Source organism: Gymnoscopelus microlampas (genome assembly GCF_963454915.1).
Source record: "Gymnoscopelus microlampas genome assembly, chromosome: 4".
In the NCBI taxonomy this organism is placed as follows: Eukaryota; Metazoa; Chordata; class Actinopteri; order Myctophiformes; family Myctophidae; genus Gymnoscopelus; species Gymnoscopelus microlampas.
In genome coordinates, this window is record NC_139941.1 from 19652298 (window position 1) to 19671625 (window position 19328).

The 19328-nt window shown below is 39.0% G+C and overlaps 1 protein-coding gene across 6 annotated transcripts; it reads left to right on the plus strand.

Moving 5' to 3' along the window:
• The first annotated feature begins 222 nt into the window (after nucleotides 1-222).
• Nucleotides 223-18142, plus strand: rufy3 (RUN and FYVE domain containing 3). Of its 6 annotated transcripts, none has more exons than XR_014600628.1 (18): nucleotides 223-710; nucleotides 4532-4705; nucleotides 5222-5339; nucleotides 5683-5784; nucleotides 6092-6215; nucleotides 6877-6941; nucleotides 8016-8081; nucleotides 8189-8258; nucleotides 8427-8519; nucleotides 8930-9013; nucleotides 9267-9434; nucleotides 11427-11524; nucleotides 13123-13259; nucleotides 13413-13539; nucleotides 15207-15277; nucleotides 15417-15438; nucleotides 15631-15717; nucleotides 16035-16157. XR_014600628.1 is itself a non-coding variant. In XM_084055033.1 (18 exons), exons 1-18 carry the CDS (start codon nucleotides 395-397, stop codon nucleotides 16176-16178), a joined length of 2049 nt encoding a protein of 682 aa, XP_083911159.1. In that variant the 5' UTR covers nucleotides 223-394; the 3' UTR covers nucleotides 16179-18142. The 6 variants fall into 6 exon arrangements, 4 of the variants coding, with proteins under 4 accessions (XP_083911159.1, XP_083911160.1, XP_083911161.1 ...); XR_014600629.1 differs by having other exon boundaries at nucleotides 13140-13259; nucleotides 15612-15717; XM_084055033.1 differs by having other exon boundaries at nucleotides 13140-13259; nucleotides 16035-18142.
• Nucleotides 18143-19328: the final 1186 nt, after the last annotated feature.

Below are 19328 nucleotides of genomic sequence, written 5' to 3' on the forward strand. Positions count from 1 at the left end.
AACAAAGGTGCTTATTGGTCAAAAACCCGGATGTGTGTCTCAAAGAATGTGGAATGATTATTGTGAAAAAATATAGCCTGCCAGTGAAAAGCTATATTTTAAACTATTCAACTGAAAGAAAGGGAGAAAGAGAGAAACAAGAAAAGTGCGTTTTATTTTGAAGTCTCCAACCGGAAGCGGCGTATCAGCTTAATCTGAGGGCGAGTTAACAGTGCGGCGGAAACAGGAAAGAAGGAGAGAGAAGGAGTGATATTTAGGAGTGTGTTTTGGGGCGTACGTACTGGTACAAACCACAGCTTTCTACCGTCAAACAGCCACAATACCATAACATGCGGTCACTGGGCTCGCTGCTCGTTGTCACGTGAAGAAGTCAAGCGAAGTGAGGACAGAAAGAATGGCGGAGGGGGAGAAGACAACGACAGACCTGCAGCAGTCCCCAGACTCCCCGAAGGTCTCACAAAGTTTGTCCGCGTCGTCCCAGGACGACCAGAACGGACACGTTGACAGTCCGGAGGACACCCTGTCTCCCACCTCGGTCATCTTCTTCAAAGAGGCGCTCAACTCTACCGCTAATGTCAGGTTCGGGAAGAGTATACAGGCGACGTCGCTGTCCCCAACCAGATCCATGTCCCCAACACCACCACCACCACCCTGTCCGGCTCCGCGACAGTTCCAGTTCCACATAGAGAGAACCAACTCGAAATGTAAAAGTAAGTGCTGCTGCTTTAAGCCTCTTAGCTAATGCTGTCATTTTTTTACAACCCTGGTTCTTCATTTATTCGGAGGAGTGTATTTCTCATTCTTTCTTTATTTTCTGTTTTTGTGTTTTATTATTTCTGTCTTTATTTTATTGTATATATTGTTGTGCATTGTGAACTTGAAACCGCTAACGTTGCATATTAATTAACACCCTGGCTAACGTTAGCTGGCTAACTTATAGACTGCTAGTAAACAATGCTACAGTAAGGGGGAACTGGTCAAAAATCGAGTGTCGTTTTTGTTTCTTAATCACAAATTCAGCTGTGAAACTGTTGAAATGACTGACCATTTGTATGAACAAACAACCAGCTGGCATTTTGGTTACTTTTAGTGAATGTTGGTGTTTAATGTGACTCACTTACAGCTCTGGTCCATTCATAGCGTTTAGGAGTTCTGTCTCAGTGTCTCTGGACCATGGCTATGACTCACACACATGGCCCTGTGGAGTTTGTCATGGTTGTTGTTTTTACCAGCTGCCTTCTCAAGAGTCAGCCAGTCAGTCAGTAGCCTCCACTGTCAAATCCTGGGTGTTAGTTTAACCCCGTGTGTATACATTGATCAAAAGGGACCCTTGCCCCCCACCTCAGTCTCAGAGTTACACATGGCTAGATTGACACTGAGGATTTCACTGTGTGTTTAACAGTTGCAGAGTCAGGGTCCTTTTACTGTCAACTGATAAACCCTACTGTAATTAGTAAGTGGTAAGGCCATTGCATGTCTGACTGTCTACTTTATTTTTTATTTTTATGTAGGTCTGGACTCTGTCCATACACAGGAATATAGTTGTTTTTATGAATGTCTACAAACAATCTAACAATAATACAGACATTGTATTATTTTTAGATTGTTGTTTTTTTCAAGTTGACATCTCGTTTAACCACATTATCAAATTTAGGGTTAGGGATGTCAGGCAATGTCATATTTTGCATCCAAGTGTGCTTCAAAACCCCTGATTTATGACTACAGTTGCTCACTCACTTATGTGGTTTGTTATGCAGAATAAATCACTGTTGCAGTTAGATAACCTAACTGGATTGTTGAATAGTAGCTTCCCCCTTCACAGAGGAGTCATCTGCTGCATCATTAGCATTAGATGAGTATCATGAGACCCCCTCCCCCCCCTTTTTTTACGCATGCACCATCTGCTCACGTGACGTTTGTTCCACTATCCAGCATATATTTGTCAGCCATCTTGGTCAACACCCACCCAGGCCAGTGCATTCACTGCGGTGCCCAAGCAGTCCAATCAGAGTGAACCAGTGCTAAGCTGACCCACAGGGAGGTTGTGATTTTTCAACACAGTGCTCTCTCGCATTTTAAATCCCCAAGCTGCACAAAAGGGACTACAGGGGAGATTGGCGAGGAGGAGTGGAGAGCAGGGAACAGCAGCATTTACTCATTTTGTCAAGGGAGGAGAAGAGGATGCAGGCATAGAGGAGAGGAGAACCAGACAGCCTTTCAGACACCTGCTTGAAAGCCCCATCCCCATCTTATTGGTCCTGATCAAAGACGGGGTTCTTTTCCTCTACGAGCTTGTTATTTTGGCATTTTCTTGCGATCTGCTTTTGGAACGCACGCTGCCCGTCCTTCCCCTCGGTTGATGCTAGTTTTGCTTCGCATCAGCTGAGTCATCATGTCTGATCTGACGCCTCAGAGCGATGCCCCGACCCCCACCACCGACAAGATCACCCAGGCAGCCCGGGAGACCATTTATCTCTGCAACTTTCGTGTCTCTGTTGACGGCGAATGGCTCTGCCTGCGCGAGCTCAATGATATTTCCCTTACCCCAGACCCAGAGCCCGCTCATGAAGGTAATGTGTCAGGCTAGTCTAGTGTATTAGGGGATTTGTGGCACAGTGTGATTTCTAAATAGGGTGTGGTGGTAGCAGGTCCCCAGGAAGCACACTGAATTCTAGTAATGTAGCTTATCTCTAGGCTATGACATTTTGGATTTAACATGGAGCATGATATCCATGAAGCGGCACACACAAGGCCCTCATTGAGCTGTTAGTGGGAGGATGACTCTGCTTGTAAATAAGGTGTGGCATGGACAGGAAGTACTAGGTGACAAAACAACCTTTTCCCAGACAACGCTGATTCATTTGTACTTGTTTTTTTTCACCAAGTCTGTTTTCCTCAGCCTATGAGGAGATGCAACGCAGGTCGGCTAATCACACACAGTCGAAATAGGCATGAATGTTGTTGGCGCATGCGTACTGCACTAACCATTAAACCAAAACAGGATATAGCTACATTCAAACACATACTTTGCTACTTTGCATAGGTTAATGCATTGAACATTTTATTCTATCCTGTGTTACTTAACAAAATGCAGTTGAAGAGCAGTTAGATTTATTGAAATAATGTTTTATTCATCATCGCCCTCTCCTTAACTCTCCCAACTTCTGGATAACACAAACATTGGTAAGTCCCCAGTTTGACAGACAAACCAAGACAGACAAAATGGTCAAAACAAAAAAACACCACATTACACTAAAGCAGCAATTTTAGCCTGTGGTTTTCAAAATATGTTAGTGGGTTGCTAATACAATTATATAGATAGATAGCAGTGGTAACAATATACAAACAGAAGCAGAGTAAGATGAGGTGGATGCAGTACAGACTCAGACCCAGACCATTTCTTTCTTAATGCATCTCTGCTTGACTCAATGAAGTGATGCTCTTGATGCATTTTTTGTTCCCAATCCATGCTTCTCATCACAGAAGTCAGCTGTGGTATTAGGAATCCTTACAGACAGGACAAAAGAAATATTGATTTCATCTCACGTTACCTGGAAACACTAATTATTCTGGTTTCTTTATTTAAATTTGAATAAATGAATACAGAACAGGGCAACTGTTTGAATAATTAATCAAATAAATGAGACAATGTCCATCCATTACAAATGTCCAATTTGTGGTGGAATGTAATAGATAAGATCAAAAATATTGAGTCTACATACAGTACTGTGAGGTGTCTACAATGCTGGGCAGATCATACAGTTCACAATATCTCATGAAGATCGAATTTGAGATATCTGGCATTAAACGGTGTTGGCTTACTGAGGATATGATAATTGACAAAAGAGGAAACGGACAAATAATATAGTTTTTTCACACCTTTGATTAGAGGTATATCAAACTGTTTTCTTTAAGCTCCTTTGATTTGTTGTTACTTTGTGGAAGACAGAACATCCCTCTCAACCTGCGGTGAACACCAAACAACCACTACTTTTGTCCCTCTGAGAAAGTTGCTTTTGAGCATCTTACAAGTGAATGCTGCAGTAATTCAAATTACCACAGAAGATGCCAAGAAGAACAGTTGGACTGAGATGAAATAACACAGAAGTCATTTAGCCTGCTGAAATTATGGTATTATTGACCTGAATGTAGCTTCACGTTATTAGAAGCAGTGAATCACAGCACAGCTCACACTACCACATGCATACAGCACCAATCCCACAGCGCAGCACACATGGACCACACAGTTCAGCTGAGGCTTAGCATATAAAGCTCACACTAGCACATTAGAACATCATTGGTGATGTGTAGGCATTGTTCAAGATATATTGTGTATCACTGTAGCCCAGTGTAAAAGAATGAATGAAAGCAATTGTCCCGCTATAGTGTGTTTTTAAATTGACAATTTAAGTTGTTGGCTTACTAGGCTAGTATACTGTATGTACTGCCTGAAAGAAAGCCTTTGCAGTTGGACACGGAAGCCACAATGTTATTAAACTATGTGTCTTGTTTCTGTTTTTTCCCCTCCTAGATCCCAAGGATCCTATTGCCATCGAAAGGCTTAACCTGATGAACATGGCCAAATTGAGCATCAAGGGACTGATTGAGTCAGCACTTAACCTTGGTCGCACGCTTGACTCAGACTATGCACCTCTCCAGCAGTTCTTTGTTGTCATGGAACATTGCCTGAAGCATGGATTGAAAAGTAAGTGTATTGCATTTTGGTCCATCATTGGTCTTCCATTGATGCCTATCTGAAGCCAGTGTACTGTATGTACTGTAGATATAGATTATCATTGTTGTTGTTCGTTGTTGCCCGAGGTTATCCAAATAAGGTTGGTTACTACCAAGGCATATAATAAATGAATGCACAGGCAATAATTTGTTTATCACATACCTTATTTATTCACAAAGATAACCAGAAAACATGTAATTTGTGTGCTGGCACTTTAACTTGCCCTGATTGGTCAACTATTACCAAGCTAATGGCAGTTATGACCCTCTATATTTATATGACTCTCCTCACATAGGGCAAAAAGGCTGGGTATTTGATAATGGCTATACTACTGTGAACATTGTATCTGTGAAAAGCTGCTGGCTTGTTGCCTCAGTTGCCTAGTCATGATGATTATATCCAATATGATGATTCCATAATCTCAAATTCCTATAGAAAGAAAAAAGAACACATTCTTATAACAAACAATATGCTTATAATCATCAGCCAAGAAAACATTCCTCGGGCAGAACAAGTCATTTTGGGGAGCATTGGAGCTGGTGGAAAAGCTAACTCCTGAGGCCGGGGAAATCACTGCAAGTGTGAAAGACTTACCTGGCCTCAAGTAAGTTACTATGTTAATTCCTATAAGGTCTCTCTGGCCAGGCCATGTGAATTTTATTTGCATTCAGCGGGAGAGATGGATGTTGTAACAGGGTGATTGTATTTATACATAAAAGAAAAACATGTTATGAAAACCATGTATTTGACAATATATTTGAAAGCAAAGCAGAAATTGGGTTTATTTAAATGACAAAGGCACCATTCATGTCTCTAATATGATACATCTAGGAAAGTTCTAGGGTGGCTGTAAAAACGGTTGTTTTTAGATATGAGTAGGCCGTAAAGTATTAATAATGTGCTTAATTTGTCTTTGGTAAGTGACAAAAAATACCTTGTTGTTACAGAACCCCTCTAGGAAGAGGACGTGCCTGGCTACGACTGGCCTTAATGCAAAAGAAACTTTCCGACTACATGAAGACCATCATAAACAGAAAGGACCTGCTCAGGTGTGATTACACCCTCTTACCATCTAAAACTTGAACTGTCTCATGGTTGAGTCTTTCATTCTCAAGAATAAAAGCATTAAGTACTACCGCTTGGTGTGTTAGAACAGTGGCTCTCAAACGTTGTAATTTCAAGGACCCCCATAAATCTCAGACCTGTAAGTTACAGACCTGTAAGTAAGTAAGTGTCCACCTGGAACCCCTCGAGGAACCCTGAGGATGCCTGGACCACACTTTGAGAACCACTGCAATAAAAGAAACGAGACCCGAGTTTTTGTGTTGTAACACCTTTCTTGTCTTTCTTCTGTAGTGAATTCTATGAACCAAATGCCTTGATGATGGAGGAGGAAGGCGCTGTGATTGCTGGGCTACTGGTTGGACTAAATGTCATTGATGCTAACCTCTGTATGAAGGGAGAAGACTTGGATTCCCAGGTCACACTCTTTTTCATTCAATGTTCATATTAGGGCAGCAACTATGGACTATTTTCTTAGTGATTATTCTATCAATTACTTTTTTGATTAATAGAATAATTGAGATGCCTATTTTTTCATATATATTTATATATGATATATGATTTTCTTTATAATTGACTAAATCGATTAGTCTGATTAACCAATTAAGCCCTATTTAACACATACAGTGTGGTATCGTGCAAAAAATATATAAAATAGCCAATCTACAAGCTCACAACATTGTGAGCTATTTGAGGTGAGGTATTTATTTTTTAAGTATAATTTTGTTGAAATAAGTTTTTTTTTTACAATTGAGTACTTCGTTTAGTTCAAAAAACTGTTGCACCCGTGTTCATATTTCCTCTGGATATTCTGCAGGGCAACTTTTTTTATTCAAACGTCAACCCTATTTGTGTTTTTGTGATTACTGTTTCTATAGTCCTTTACCTGGATATGCTTGCATCAGTCATCATCGTTCCTTCATAGTTATCCTAACACATCAAGATATGTACTAATGTAACTATTAAATTAACTTGGATTTTACACTGTTTAGTCATCTTAATTGCCATTCCCAAACTAAAGAAAATGTGCTGCTTTATACTGTGTGAAAATTGACCCTGCTTTTCTCAATTGCACACAGGTTGGAGTTATAGATTTTTCAATGTACCTCAAAGATGGTGGACAAAGCAGCAAATGTACAGAGGGGTTAGTAAGACCTACTTAATATCACAGAATGATGCATTTCTGAATATACTGTGACACTTCCATTAAGACCAGGGTGTTTATTTGCTCCAGTAATGCATAACACTTGGTGCTTATTTGTTGCTGGCTAGTATTAATGACTGAATGCAGATTTTTACTTCATAATTCAGCAGACTCTTTGGATTCTGTGCCAATTACCTATCTGTAGCATGCAGCACGTTGAGTTGCATATAATTTATGTCTTTATTATTACGTTTTCTTGAGGCCATGCTGCTAATGTTTTTTATGGCTATACAATCCTGTCACAGCAAGGCCAGTCTTAATTGTTTTCGGTTATATTGAATTAACATACTCTACCATGCAGATTGGTTAAAATTATATTTTATTCATTAAAATAAGACCTGGATTGCAGCTTCAAGAGAGATGATTCAATTTCAACATCTAATTGAGACTCCTTACACCCTCAATCGGGAAACAAAAACAAGTTTATGGGAAAAGAAAGGAAGCTTGGGAAGGTTCACAAAAGAGGGAACCCCCTTCCAGGTCAGGCAGGTGTGCAATATTTGTTCTGAGTGGGCAATACTGAAATACAAAACAAACAAAGAACAAAACTGTTAAATGTCCTTGTGGGCAAAAGGTACTATCATCAGTACGTTTTAAGAAGTGACTTAAAAGAAGTCTGAGTGGCTCAGGCAGGTCGTTCCAGAGTCTAGGAGTCCTGACGGCAAAGGTACGGTCACCAATTGTCTTCAGGCTCGACTCGGGAACAAGCAGCAGGCTTGCAGACCTCAGGCTGCGCACAGACTCATAAGGTAACCTCTTATGAGTCTGCATGCAGCCTGCCTCCTAAAATGTAATTAGGTGCCAGGCCATGAACTGCCTTCTCTTGGTTTTAGTTAAAAGCCTAGCAGCAGCTTTCAGTAGTCATAATTTTTGACATTTCTTCAAGTAAGGCCCCCTGTGGTTAACTGTAAATCAGACAAATTGTTTTCTTTGTGAATCGTGGTGATTTTTTTTTTTTTTTTTTACAGTATATTTCCCCAGTTTCATATGCCTGTTCTGTTTCTCTTATGTCAGTGATGGCCAGATCACAGCAATTCTTGATCAGAAGAATTATGTTGAGGAACTGAATAGACATTTAAGGTATGTGGAGGAAGGGCTTCAAATAATTGGACTCACTCTTGTTATGTTGCCTTGTTTGGTCTGACCAATGCAATTTTACATCATATCTTCTTCATCCAACCCCACAGTGCATCAGTTAATAACCTGCAGGCCAAGGTGGATGCTCTTGAAAAGTCCAACACAAAGCTAACAGAGGAGGTGAGAATTGCTGTGTTAAATTCCCCCCCTGGGGGAATACACAGTATATACTGTGTATATAATTTTCTTACAAAAATAAATCAGCATGTCTGTGTCCTCATTTAATTGTATTATTATAATTAAATCCAGTTGTTTGTTAAAATGACTTTTTGAATATTGTGTTCAAAGCTTGCAGTGGCAAACAACAGGATCATCACCTTGCAAGAGGATGTAGAACGGGTGAAGGAGGAGAGCTCTTACCAGCTGGAGTCCAATAGGAAGGTTAACTCATCATTAACTACTTAAACCATATACACACTTAGTTGACCGGAGTCCACCAGGGCTATATACTAGGCCCCCTCCTGTTTTTGCTCTACACTAAATATGAGAGAAGTTGTCCCACTATCTAATCTGTGATGCTATACCAATGTACAACTAAGAAAAAAGTTATACATTCTTTGAAAAGCTGAAGGTTCAGGAAAACATTTTACAATTGTCCTTTTCTTTCTTTTATAGACATGCACCTAGATTTTAGATTTAAAATGTTCTACATTGGCACCATTCAAATGATGCCGTGATCGTACCTCGTCAGGAGATGGGCTTAAAGTTAACAAACTGCCAAATGCATACTAAAAAAGCTCACACAAAACATATTTAATAGGTTTCAATAATGTTGTTTCTGCTTTTTTCAGGCATTAAGAAGCGATTCAACCTCGGATGGACAAGCATTGGGTGAAACACGCAAGCAGCTTAAAGAAGAAACTCTTCTTAGATTGGTCAGTTTGGGCCTTTTATGAGTTGTATACCTTTTTATATGGAGGATGATTTGGGGCAATAATTATAGAGGCCATCCAATTGTATTGTATTAATTATCGATCCTTAAACTACTGACTTTTTAAAACTTAATTTGCATGCATATGTGTGCATAGCCCTGCATATCCCATAGGTAAGACTGAGGTCAGATTGGTGTCTGTTGACATGAAATAATCTTTATGTACTGTAATTTGGAAATGCTGTCTGTCTCTCCAGGATGTGGAAAAGGAGCTGGAGGTGCAAATAGGTATGAAGCAAGAGATGGAGCTGTCCATGAAGATGCTGGAGAAGGACATTTGTGAGAAGCAGGATGCCTTAGTGGAACTTAGGCAGCAGTTGGACGATCTTCGTGCCATCAATCAACAACTTACCCATAAGTCACAGGTAACACTCCATTTCAATAAAATGTGCGTTTGCTACATGTGAAGACAATGTAGTATCAGTTGACAATGGAGATCATCCGGCTTCATGCTATTGATTTACTCATACTGCCCCACATTGAAAAGTGGTTGTCAGGATCATCTTGACAATTGTGAGACAGTTGAAGAAGCAGAGGGCACACACAATTAGAAATAAACAAGAAACACTAACTCAACCAGCGACTAAAAGAATAATGAAAACTGACTGTGGCCAAAGACCTACTAAAATGATTTAAAATGTTCAGATATACAGATAAGTATTCAATTTAATTGCATGGAACAACTACCAGCACTTCCATGGCGGACCACAGTGAGTCAATAAAGTGATACAAGTTATTGAAACAAAGTCATTTCATTATATTATTATTCTGAATGGAAAAAATATAAATACACTTAGTTGTGTCTGGGACACAAAAATTCAAGGCAGTTGCTGCTTGCGGGACACTAAGGAAGAAAAGTTAATTCTGAGCCCTGGTAATGTATTTCATTGTTATGGTTTGTCATGACATATGACACAAAAATAGAGATCAGTTATTTTCGCAATTCGACTTATGATGAAGTATCCACAAGTTTCTAGTGTCCCATGAGGCCTTGTAATTAGGGGCATCACTTCCTGTTGACAGTCAGTTCATTTGAGTGATCTGTTCAGTAAATAATGTGGGAACACAACCTGACAGAAATCAGAACGGGTCATATTGGTCTGCCTACTTACCCTACAAGATCTCTCTCCACACAGCTGATTCAAATTAATGATCAACTTTATTTTATTTTATATAGCACTTTTCAACGGCTCTGGACACTTGTAAACGTTAATGTTGGCCAGCGGTCCGGGCACTTAGTGTACTAAAGAAGGTGTACTAAAAAGGTGGACCCACCACAAGAACAGTACACTGGCTTTTATTGCATATTTATCATATCCAGTCTACGTGCTTCTCCAAATAAAGGGGACAGGGACATAATATTTGTTTGCAGGTTAGATATGGCTGTCATTAGTCAGACTTGCACATTGTCAACGGAATAATGCTGACTCACCCACATCGGGGACGCTACATCTACAGTGGTGGTTTAAGCTCTCAATACTTGGGAATCTCAGTGCTGACTGGATTTCATTCATGGCTGTGTGGGACTCAGAGAAAACACTGCGCTGGGTTGTTATCAGTTTCCTGCCCTCCAACTAGGGGCTTTTGACTTCATTGTCCAAACCAGAGCATGGTCATAATCAGATTATACTGATTAGCATTTTGATATTGATCAGCTTTTCAGTTTCAGTGATTTTTGTTTTCCTTATTTTTGTATATGCATGTATCACAAAGGAACTTGACCTGGTGTCGATAGGATTGTTTACACGAACATGACAAGTGATAGTGGTGAAAGCCAACTCTGCTCCGCTCTTTAACAAAGACGCACAAACAACCACCTGAAAATGAAACTTGCGGAACTGTATCTATGTGTGGCGTGCATGTTCGCTTAGTCACTCACTATACCAACTACATGAAATGTGTTAGATGTCTGCTGGCATTCAAACAAATCCCATTTCCCCCAATGACTTTGCAGGATGTCTGATATATACACAGCCGACCCGGTCAAGTTTGCTAAGTATAGAGGGTTTAAGCGGTTGAAGTTGACCAGATACATAACAATGGCCCCCTGCTGCTCAAACCATCAGACCTTTTGCTAAGCTCTGCCCCCCAATAGTGATTGTACAATGCTAGCTTAGCAACCGTTGCCATTAGCCATAGACTCGGAGAACAGAGATGTTTGAGGGGGCGTTTTTCATTACTTTCCCCAACTCAAAACTGCACTGACAAAATAATGCAGACACACACACACACACACACACACACACACACACACACACACACACACACACACACACACACACACACACACACACACACAGGTTAATGGCATTGGTGAGGGACGGTCTATTACCAGTAACACCCTATCTCTCCTGCAGAGCTCAGATTCCACCTCTAAACAGAAGAGTGAAGCCATTGTTCGCTTGGAGGAGAAGATCAATCAGATGGCAGGGACCATAAAACAGTTGGAGACCAGGTGAGGAGGAGCACCGACATCTATCACCGTTGGCTACAGTTGTCCCTCAAAGTCACCCACAATTCACATTCGATGAGTCATTCACTGAGTCATTGAATTGTCATGACATTAAAACAAGACGGTAAAATGTCAAAAAGTGACAGTGAAATCATTTTTGAAAAGCTAAACAAATTTAACAAAACGGTTACAAATTCAGCCTATCTGGTTTTGTCTGTCAAATTAGTTCATTTGTAGTGTGAAAAATGAAACTTGATGAGATCAGTGACAGAATCAAAGTAGGTATGAAAAAGAACTTGCTTGAGCACACAATTTGCTTTCTTTTCTCCACCATGCCACCTAAACTGCAATGATTTGTCTCTTTGTCCTGTTTCCATCTGTTCTCCCACCATTTTCATTATTCCCTTCCCTTCATTGGCCATTTTATTTTTTATTTAAATAGTGAGAAACATATGGCGCAGCAGGCCAGAGACCTGAATTCAGCTGCAGGGAAGCTGCTTGAGACGCAGCCATAGGGAACACACCTGCTCCCTACGTTATAGTTTCATAAGTCAAATTCTGAATAAACCCATAAACCTGCCTAATATAGAAATAACCAAACTAGGACGTTTTCTTTTTTGGTATGATAGTTCTTTGTTGCTGAAAACCAACCACCTTCCCACAACCTCCTGCAGTGTCTCTCCAACATCAGCTTTTGAGTAGTATGGACTGAATCGACCCCTTTAGCAGCCCTTATCCTTCGTTCTTCAATTCTACATTTCATTTTGTCCGATTTCTTAAAATTACCCATAAGCATTTAACGAAGGTTAAAAAGAAGTAGATGGAATAAGTATATGGAATAATGTCATTCTGCCCTAGCGGACAATGCTTATGGATGACTTGATTGATGGACTGATTAATGTGCACATATTTACCACTGCAGAGAAAAAGCATCTTGGATATTTGTTAAACAACTGTTGACTTCAGAATATACTCTTAATGTACAATAAGGGTTCATTTAACAACAGTTTGGCAGCTGGCCATGGCCAGAGTTTGCTGTAATTTATTTTTCCGTCAGACAAAAATTGACCAAATGAGAGTGATGCGTTTCAAGTAATTTAAGAGCCTATATCGAAGGATTTTCTTGTCATTCAGTAATTAAAGGTACTTCAAACTGTAATGCTTTATTTATGCTCCGTCGTACGATGCTGTCTTGCTCCGAAAATGGCAGATCTACAAGCTCCCAATGTGGTGCGGATGTGATGCTGTGCAAGCTTGTAGATGTGCTGTTTTCGGCACATAACAATGGCGTACGGAGAAGCAGAAATCATGCTTAAATGGCTGGGTAAGGGACTTGATATTCTAAGACCAAATAGGGCAAAATAATTTTAATAATTTGAAATTGTATGTGAACATAACATTGGTGTAAAATGTAGTAATCTAATAAAAATAAGTAAATAAAAACAACATGCTTCATCTTTGATTAAAGAACATTTTGTTCTTTAAGTTTTAATCCTCTTAGATTTCTTTGGCATTTTGATTTTCTTCTGTTTGTTTTTTCGACATGAGCCCTCTTTCCAACCATGTTTCTTTTCCTTTAAGTTTTTATTTTTTACCATAAGCGTTATGTGCAACCCAGATCCAAACAGGCCGAGCGAGAGAGGGATCTGGCTGAAGAGGCTAACCGGCTATTCAAACAAGAGTTTGGTGACAAGATTGAGAGTCTCCAGGAGGAGGTGGAGTGGCTCCGAAAACAGAGGTACATTTCAAGGGAGATTTTTGATATAAAATGGTAGCAGTTATACAGTTTTTGTGTACCTTCTTGCAAAGAAGCACAATTGCTTCTTTGCAACTACCAAGGCGTCAATAAGAAATTAAGCTTCTTACCACGATTTCTGGTGTTGTCTCTCAGGTCTATGTTGGAACTGGAGCTTAGGAAGGAGAAAGAGCGAAGGAGTGAACAACAGCCCGACTCTGTGTCCAGAGAGGAGCGCAGTACTCCCCAGAGAGAGGGGAAACACAAGGGGGACATACAAAAGGTAGGAAAACTGTCATTGTTATAAAACGGGTCAGTAAGTGGAGTTAAACCTGATTTATACTTTGCGACGTGTTGTGAGCTTGTAGAGCGGCTGTTTTCAGTACGCTATATGACCAAATATGTATACATAAATGAACCACTTTCAACCTGCCGTCCCTACTTTGGCCATGTCATTATTCAGTATGTGAAGATTCTCAAATAGCCTAGGCGCTTATCCAAGAATATGGCTAACTTGCGGCGCCAATAGCCGAGTGGTTAAGGCGCATACCACATCAAACCTAGGCTCTGATGCATCCTGATAGCAAGTCCTGGGTTTGATTCCCGAGCCCGACGGACCTTTGCTGCGTGTCACTGCCCGATTCTCTCCCCATTTTCCTGTCAATCTACACTGCTCTATCGAAATAAAGGCAGAAAAGACCCCAAAAATATCTTTAAAAAGAGAAAAGAATATCGTTAAAGGAGAATTCCGGACTAGCCTTTTTCTTACCTTTTATATGATGTTATTATATCCTAGGACGAGTGGTACAGTAGAACATTTTCATAACTCCATCCCGAGTTTATATCGCTTTTTTTTGGGCGGTGATATTTGACGTTCATAATGACAGAAACCTCGCCACAGTGTTTTTGTCCCAAATGGACCGCCGTACTGTTTACAAGCGCACTTGGATGAAATCACAGGTGAAATCTCGTCTTGCGAGACTTCCGGAGGGGCGCATCTAACACAAACACTGTGGAGAGTTTACTGTCAATATGAACGTCAGATATCACCCAAAAACAAATACGCCATTTAGCACACAGACCATCCGCTCATGTTTTTAGCTGCGGTGGACTCGGGATGGAGTTATGAAAATGTTCTACTGTACCATTCGCCCTATGATAGAATAACATCATATAAAGGTAAGAAAAAGGGAATTCTCCTTTAACCACTGTCGGACGACTAAAATCAGGCTTAAGTTGTTAAGCATTACTGATGAACACTGTGCTTCTGGCTGTTAAACAACAAAAACAGACAATAGTTCTCTCTCTCAACCCAACCGGTCAAGGCAGATGGCTACCCACATAATAGCCAGGTTCTGTTGGAGGTTTTTTCTTGTTTAAAAGTTTAAAAGTTTTTCCTTGCCAACTAGCTCAGGAGGGAATTGTTGTGCCTTTGTACAATAGAGCGTCGCAGTTCCCGCCCACTTCCAGTTGCCGGAAGTAAATACTCAATGCATTTTTCCCATTGACTTTTCCGAAAATATTTATATAAATTAATTTAAGCCTAGAATCAAGCTATCCAGGATCCTGGTGAATCATGACCATAAAACGTTTGATTCTGTGAAAAAACGTTTTTGAAAACGGCAAAACAAAGGGTATTTATTAAACATAGTATATCATATCATTAAATATAAAATTTTAAAAATCACAGAAAAAAAGGTTTTATGGTCATGATTCACCAGAATCCTGGATGGCTTGATTCTAGGCTTAAATTCATTGATATAAATATTTTTGGAAAAGTCAATGGGAAAAATGCATTGAGTATTTACTTCCGGCACCCGGATTCTGCGCAACTGCGATGCTCTATAGAGTATAGTCCTGACCTGCTCTACATATAAAGTGTCATGAGATAACCCTTGTTGTGAATTGTTATTAATAAAAACTCGACTAACATAGCACCTTTGTCCTTAGGACTTGGTTAAAAAGGAGACTGATCAATTGCACGTGGTGTTTGAGGACAAAATAAGTGTTGGATCCAGCATGTAAGTAGATTAAAAATCATTAAACTCTTAACAAATGATGTCAATTGCTACACTGTAAATGTTTTACAGACGTGTTGAATAAAGTTGATTTTTTTTTAATGAATCTTTGTCTTCTGCTCTTTTTTTTCTTTTTTTAAAGGTCTCAACATGAGGACGAACAGGTGAGATCGAGGTTATTGATAAGCTAATGGGTTTATTTTGTGATCCTTTGACAACAGTGCTATCAACCATCTGTACATAAATGTCATAATTTATCACTGATACCAAACTATATTATACATACAGCATATGAAGAACCGAACATTCAATGATTGACTTTCTGGATGCAATATAGTTCTTTTTATCTTGTTCAGGATGAGACAGAAGAATCATTCCTTGAAATCAGCCTGCCTTCCCTCTGTGCAATGTGTGAACAAGATGACTCCATTGACAAGATCAAGGTACAGCAATAGAATATAATTAAAGACTGTCCTTTATGTCCTTACAGAATATGAAAGATTACATGCTGACATGTACTTGCTTAAATTCATTTGGCATTTATTAATCTAGTAATAAATGTAGGGTAAAACAGTGATACACTTGCAATATACTGTAATTGACTACCTTTTTTATAGTCCACAAATGTATTTTTAGGAATATAAAATTAAAACAAATTACAATAAAATAAAGGTTCAGATGTATCATGTGTGTGCTATTTAACTGTGGAACCCTGCTGTTCCTTTCAATATAACAAAACGGTATTACTTTTCTTCTACAGAAACAATGCAAGAACTGCGATGGGGTTTTCTGTGAAAGCTGTATGGCCAATGAGCTGCCCCTGCCATCCTCAATAAACCCTGAGCATGTGTGTAACACCTGCTACTCTCTGTTACTGCAACAATACGCCTCAAGCCCAACCTGAAACATCCTCCCTTCATGTTTATGAAGAGAGTGAAGACAAAATAGTCTTAAGAATGACACCAAAGGCGTTGATTTCTGAGTTACTGGACATACTCGCACTCCAAGAATGCACTTTTTGATTCACTAGTTCAAAATCATTTTGATTTAATAGAGCCCTTGTAGTCATGGACTTGAAGGAACTGTTTTTCTTCATACTGTATTAAGCTTTCACTACCACGGCTAGGGATGCATTTAAAGCTCATCAGAATGTGTACTCTTTTTACAATGTCCACTAAGTGGATTTATTAAATGTCTACTGATAGCATTTTAATCTGTTTTAAAATGTGAAAAAGGACAAATTGAACGTTTTCAAGACTTAAACATGCTGTAAGTGATATTATTTTGTTAACAAAAGTTAAATAACTATATTCCCATAGTAATCATTGCTATACAGTGTTTGTTCATGGGTTTCCCAGTCTCTCCAGCTCTTTAATAAACAGAAAATATTTTCAGGCATCAAATCAGGAGAAAACTCATACATGATACAGAATAAACAAATGAAATTGGAAGTGATGAAACAAAAGAAAGAGCAGACAAACTGGAACTCTGTACAATTGAAGCTTGTAAATGGGTTCTCTCCTGAATGGATAAATTGTTGTCCGACCTGAAAATGTATTTTCTGTTCATTCAGCTGGAGAGAGAGGGCGAATATAGAGCTTTTCATTTTTAACAAAAGACCTTTATTTTAACCAAATAATATCACAGCATATTTAATATTTCAAGCCACGAAATTGTACCGTAACACATAAATACATATCATATGAGGATACTATTCATTGAAACTTCTCATCGTTTCATTGAACTTTGAATCACAAATGTTGATGCTCATTGACTCAATGCATGTCAGTACATGTATTATTTTATATTTGCATTGCTAAGAACTTGGTCTAATCATGACCAAACTCTGAAAAGTGATCGCTGTTGTGCTCTGTATTGAATACAACTGGCATTAGTAATGACAAAATTATCTCCAAGTGTTTAAACTGTGATGAACAAGCTAGTGTGATTTTCTTATACTTGCTGCAACTTAATTACATGGCAAAGATAATATAATTTGCATTAGCTCTTGAAATAGTTATTCAGCGTTAAACCATTTGATTTTTGGCTAAACAGCAACTTGCACTACTGTTTTAAAGTACGCAGTTCTATGTTTTAGAGGTTATAAATGGGCATAATTAATGAACAAAACCTTTGTCTTCCTGCTTTTATGTTTTTAACGGTCTGACTGCTCTGAGGAAATGAAAAAGCTAACCAATTCTTATGATCTTTTTGATTCTGGAAGAGTAAAGTTAAAGGATGATGTCAAGTCTTATTTGATCAATAAATTTTACTGAGTTTTACTGGGGCACATTTGTAATATAGCTTCCAGCATTTCATCGGTGATCTCATGTGTCTATGAACCAGGTGAATAAGCCTATTTAAAAAAAAATGCTGAGTGACAGTTGTATGAAGTAGCCCATACATTTATTTGGCCTAACCCTTGGCCAGCACATGACTTGCATTCAAAAACTGAATACATTGAGCACAAACAGTGGCACTAATTTAAGAGTAAATTGTCATTTAAAGCAGAACTTTTGTTGTGTAGGCTCAAAGTGTGAGTGCAGTCGGGTTCTTGAATACTGTACATGTAATGTAAAGTACAGCACCATCAAAATGTAGACATGGCTCCTGCTCATTGAGTCAGAAGTGATCATGGGTTCAAATGTTCACTTTCAGGTGTCAATGGTTTATTATAGGATGGGAGTGAGCTCCTATTGGGTGTCTTTTTTTCCTGAGAAAATCCACTATTTTCCCAGTGACAATGACATACTATATAATTTATCATTAACCACTTAATATAATACTGTACTTGGCTGATAGGGGTCCCCAGGACTCGCCCTCTACACCACAATGCATTATAGATCTGCTATTTCTCAGTGACTGTTTGCTCAAGAATAGGGACACTAGGGTTCAAGTGGTTAAAGGTAGGGTAAGTTATGTTTTCTTTTAAGTGTTAAATGGCTCTATATTCTGATCGTACTCATCGCTAAGGAGTGTTTGTTCAGTGACAGGAGGCTTCATGTCTCTCCTGCTCTTTAGTAAACAGAAAATGCATTTTCAGGTCGGGATACCTATTTTATCCAATCAGGAGAGTGCTTGCACAGAATACAGATTAAACAAGTGAAATTGGAAGTGATGGCACTAAGAAATTAATGGACAAAATGTTCAACCCACCTGAAAATTATTTCTGTTTATTGAAGAGCTGGAGAGACGGGGAGGCCTCTGTTACTGAACAAACACTATGACAATGACTATCAGAATATAGTGCTTTAACCTTTTAACTAAAAAATATCACTTACCCTACCTTTAAAATGTCATATTTAAACAGAATCTTCTTTCATTGTCACTTATCGGTCAGTGCTATCTATTACTCATGTAATGAACTTAAAGCTGCACTATGTAACTTTCCCCTTCTACTCCGTATTTCAACCTGGTTTCCGAAATGTTTTACCATTGCGCTAACAGAGCCTGCCTGCTTCCTCAGGGGATCAATTTAATCTTGAACATAAGGTCAAAATGTGTGTCTAGGTGAGACATGACCTAAATGTCTCAATAGAAGAGCAGGGAGACCAAATACAACCACCCCAATTGTATAAATTGTATTGTATTAAAGGGATATTTCACTTTCAAAAAAACTTTTGGTCATTTTATGGTCTAGTCAGGCCTATGTGAGCCCCCCAGACAGTTTTTAAGTTGCTTGATTCAGTATTTAGATATTTGATATTCATTTTATCAGACACGCCCCCTTCCTTTACAAACCCATTGTAACTTCAAACTCTATTTTTAACCTGTTTAACCATCAAAAACACCCGTCCTTGGTTCTGGTGACTCACCCTGCCCTCCTAATGCGTGAGAGGGCCGTGTTTTTTTGATAACTTTTTTCATTTATTTTTAATATTTTTTTTTGGAAAATGAAAAAATTAAATACAAAAAAGAAATATTAAAAATAAATGAAAAAAGTTATCAAAAAAACACGGCCCTCTCACGCATTAGGAGGGCAGGGTGAATCACCAGAACCAAGGACGGGTGTTTTTGATGGTTAAACAGGTTGAAAATAGAGTTTGAAGTTATA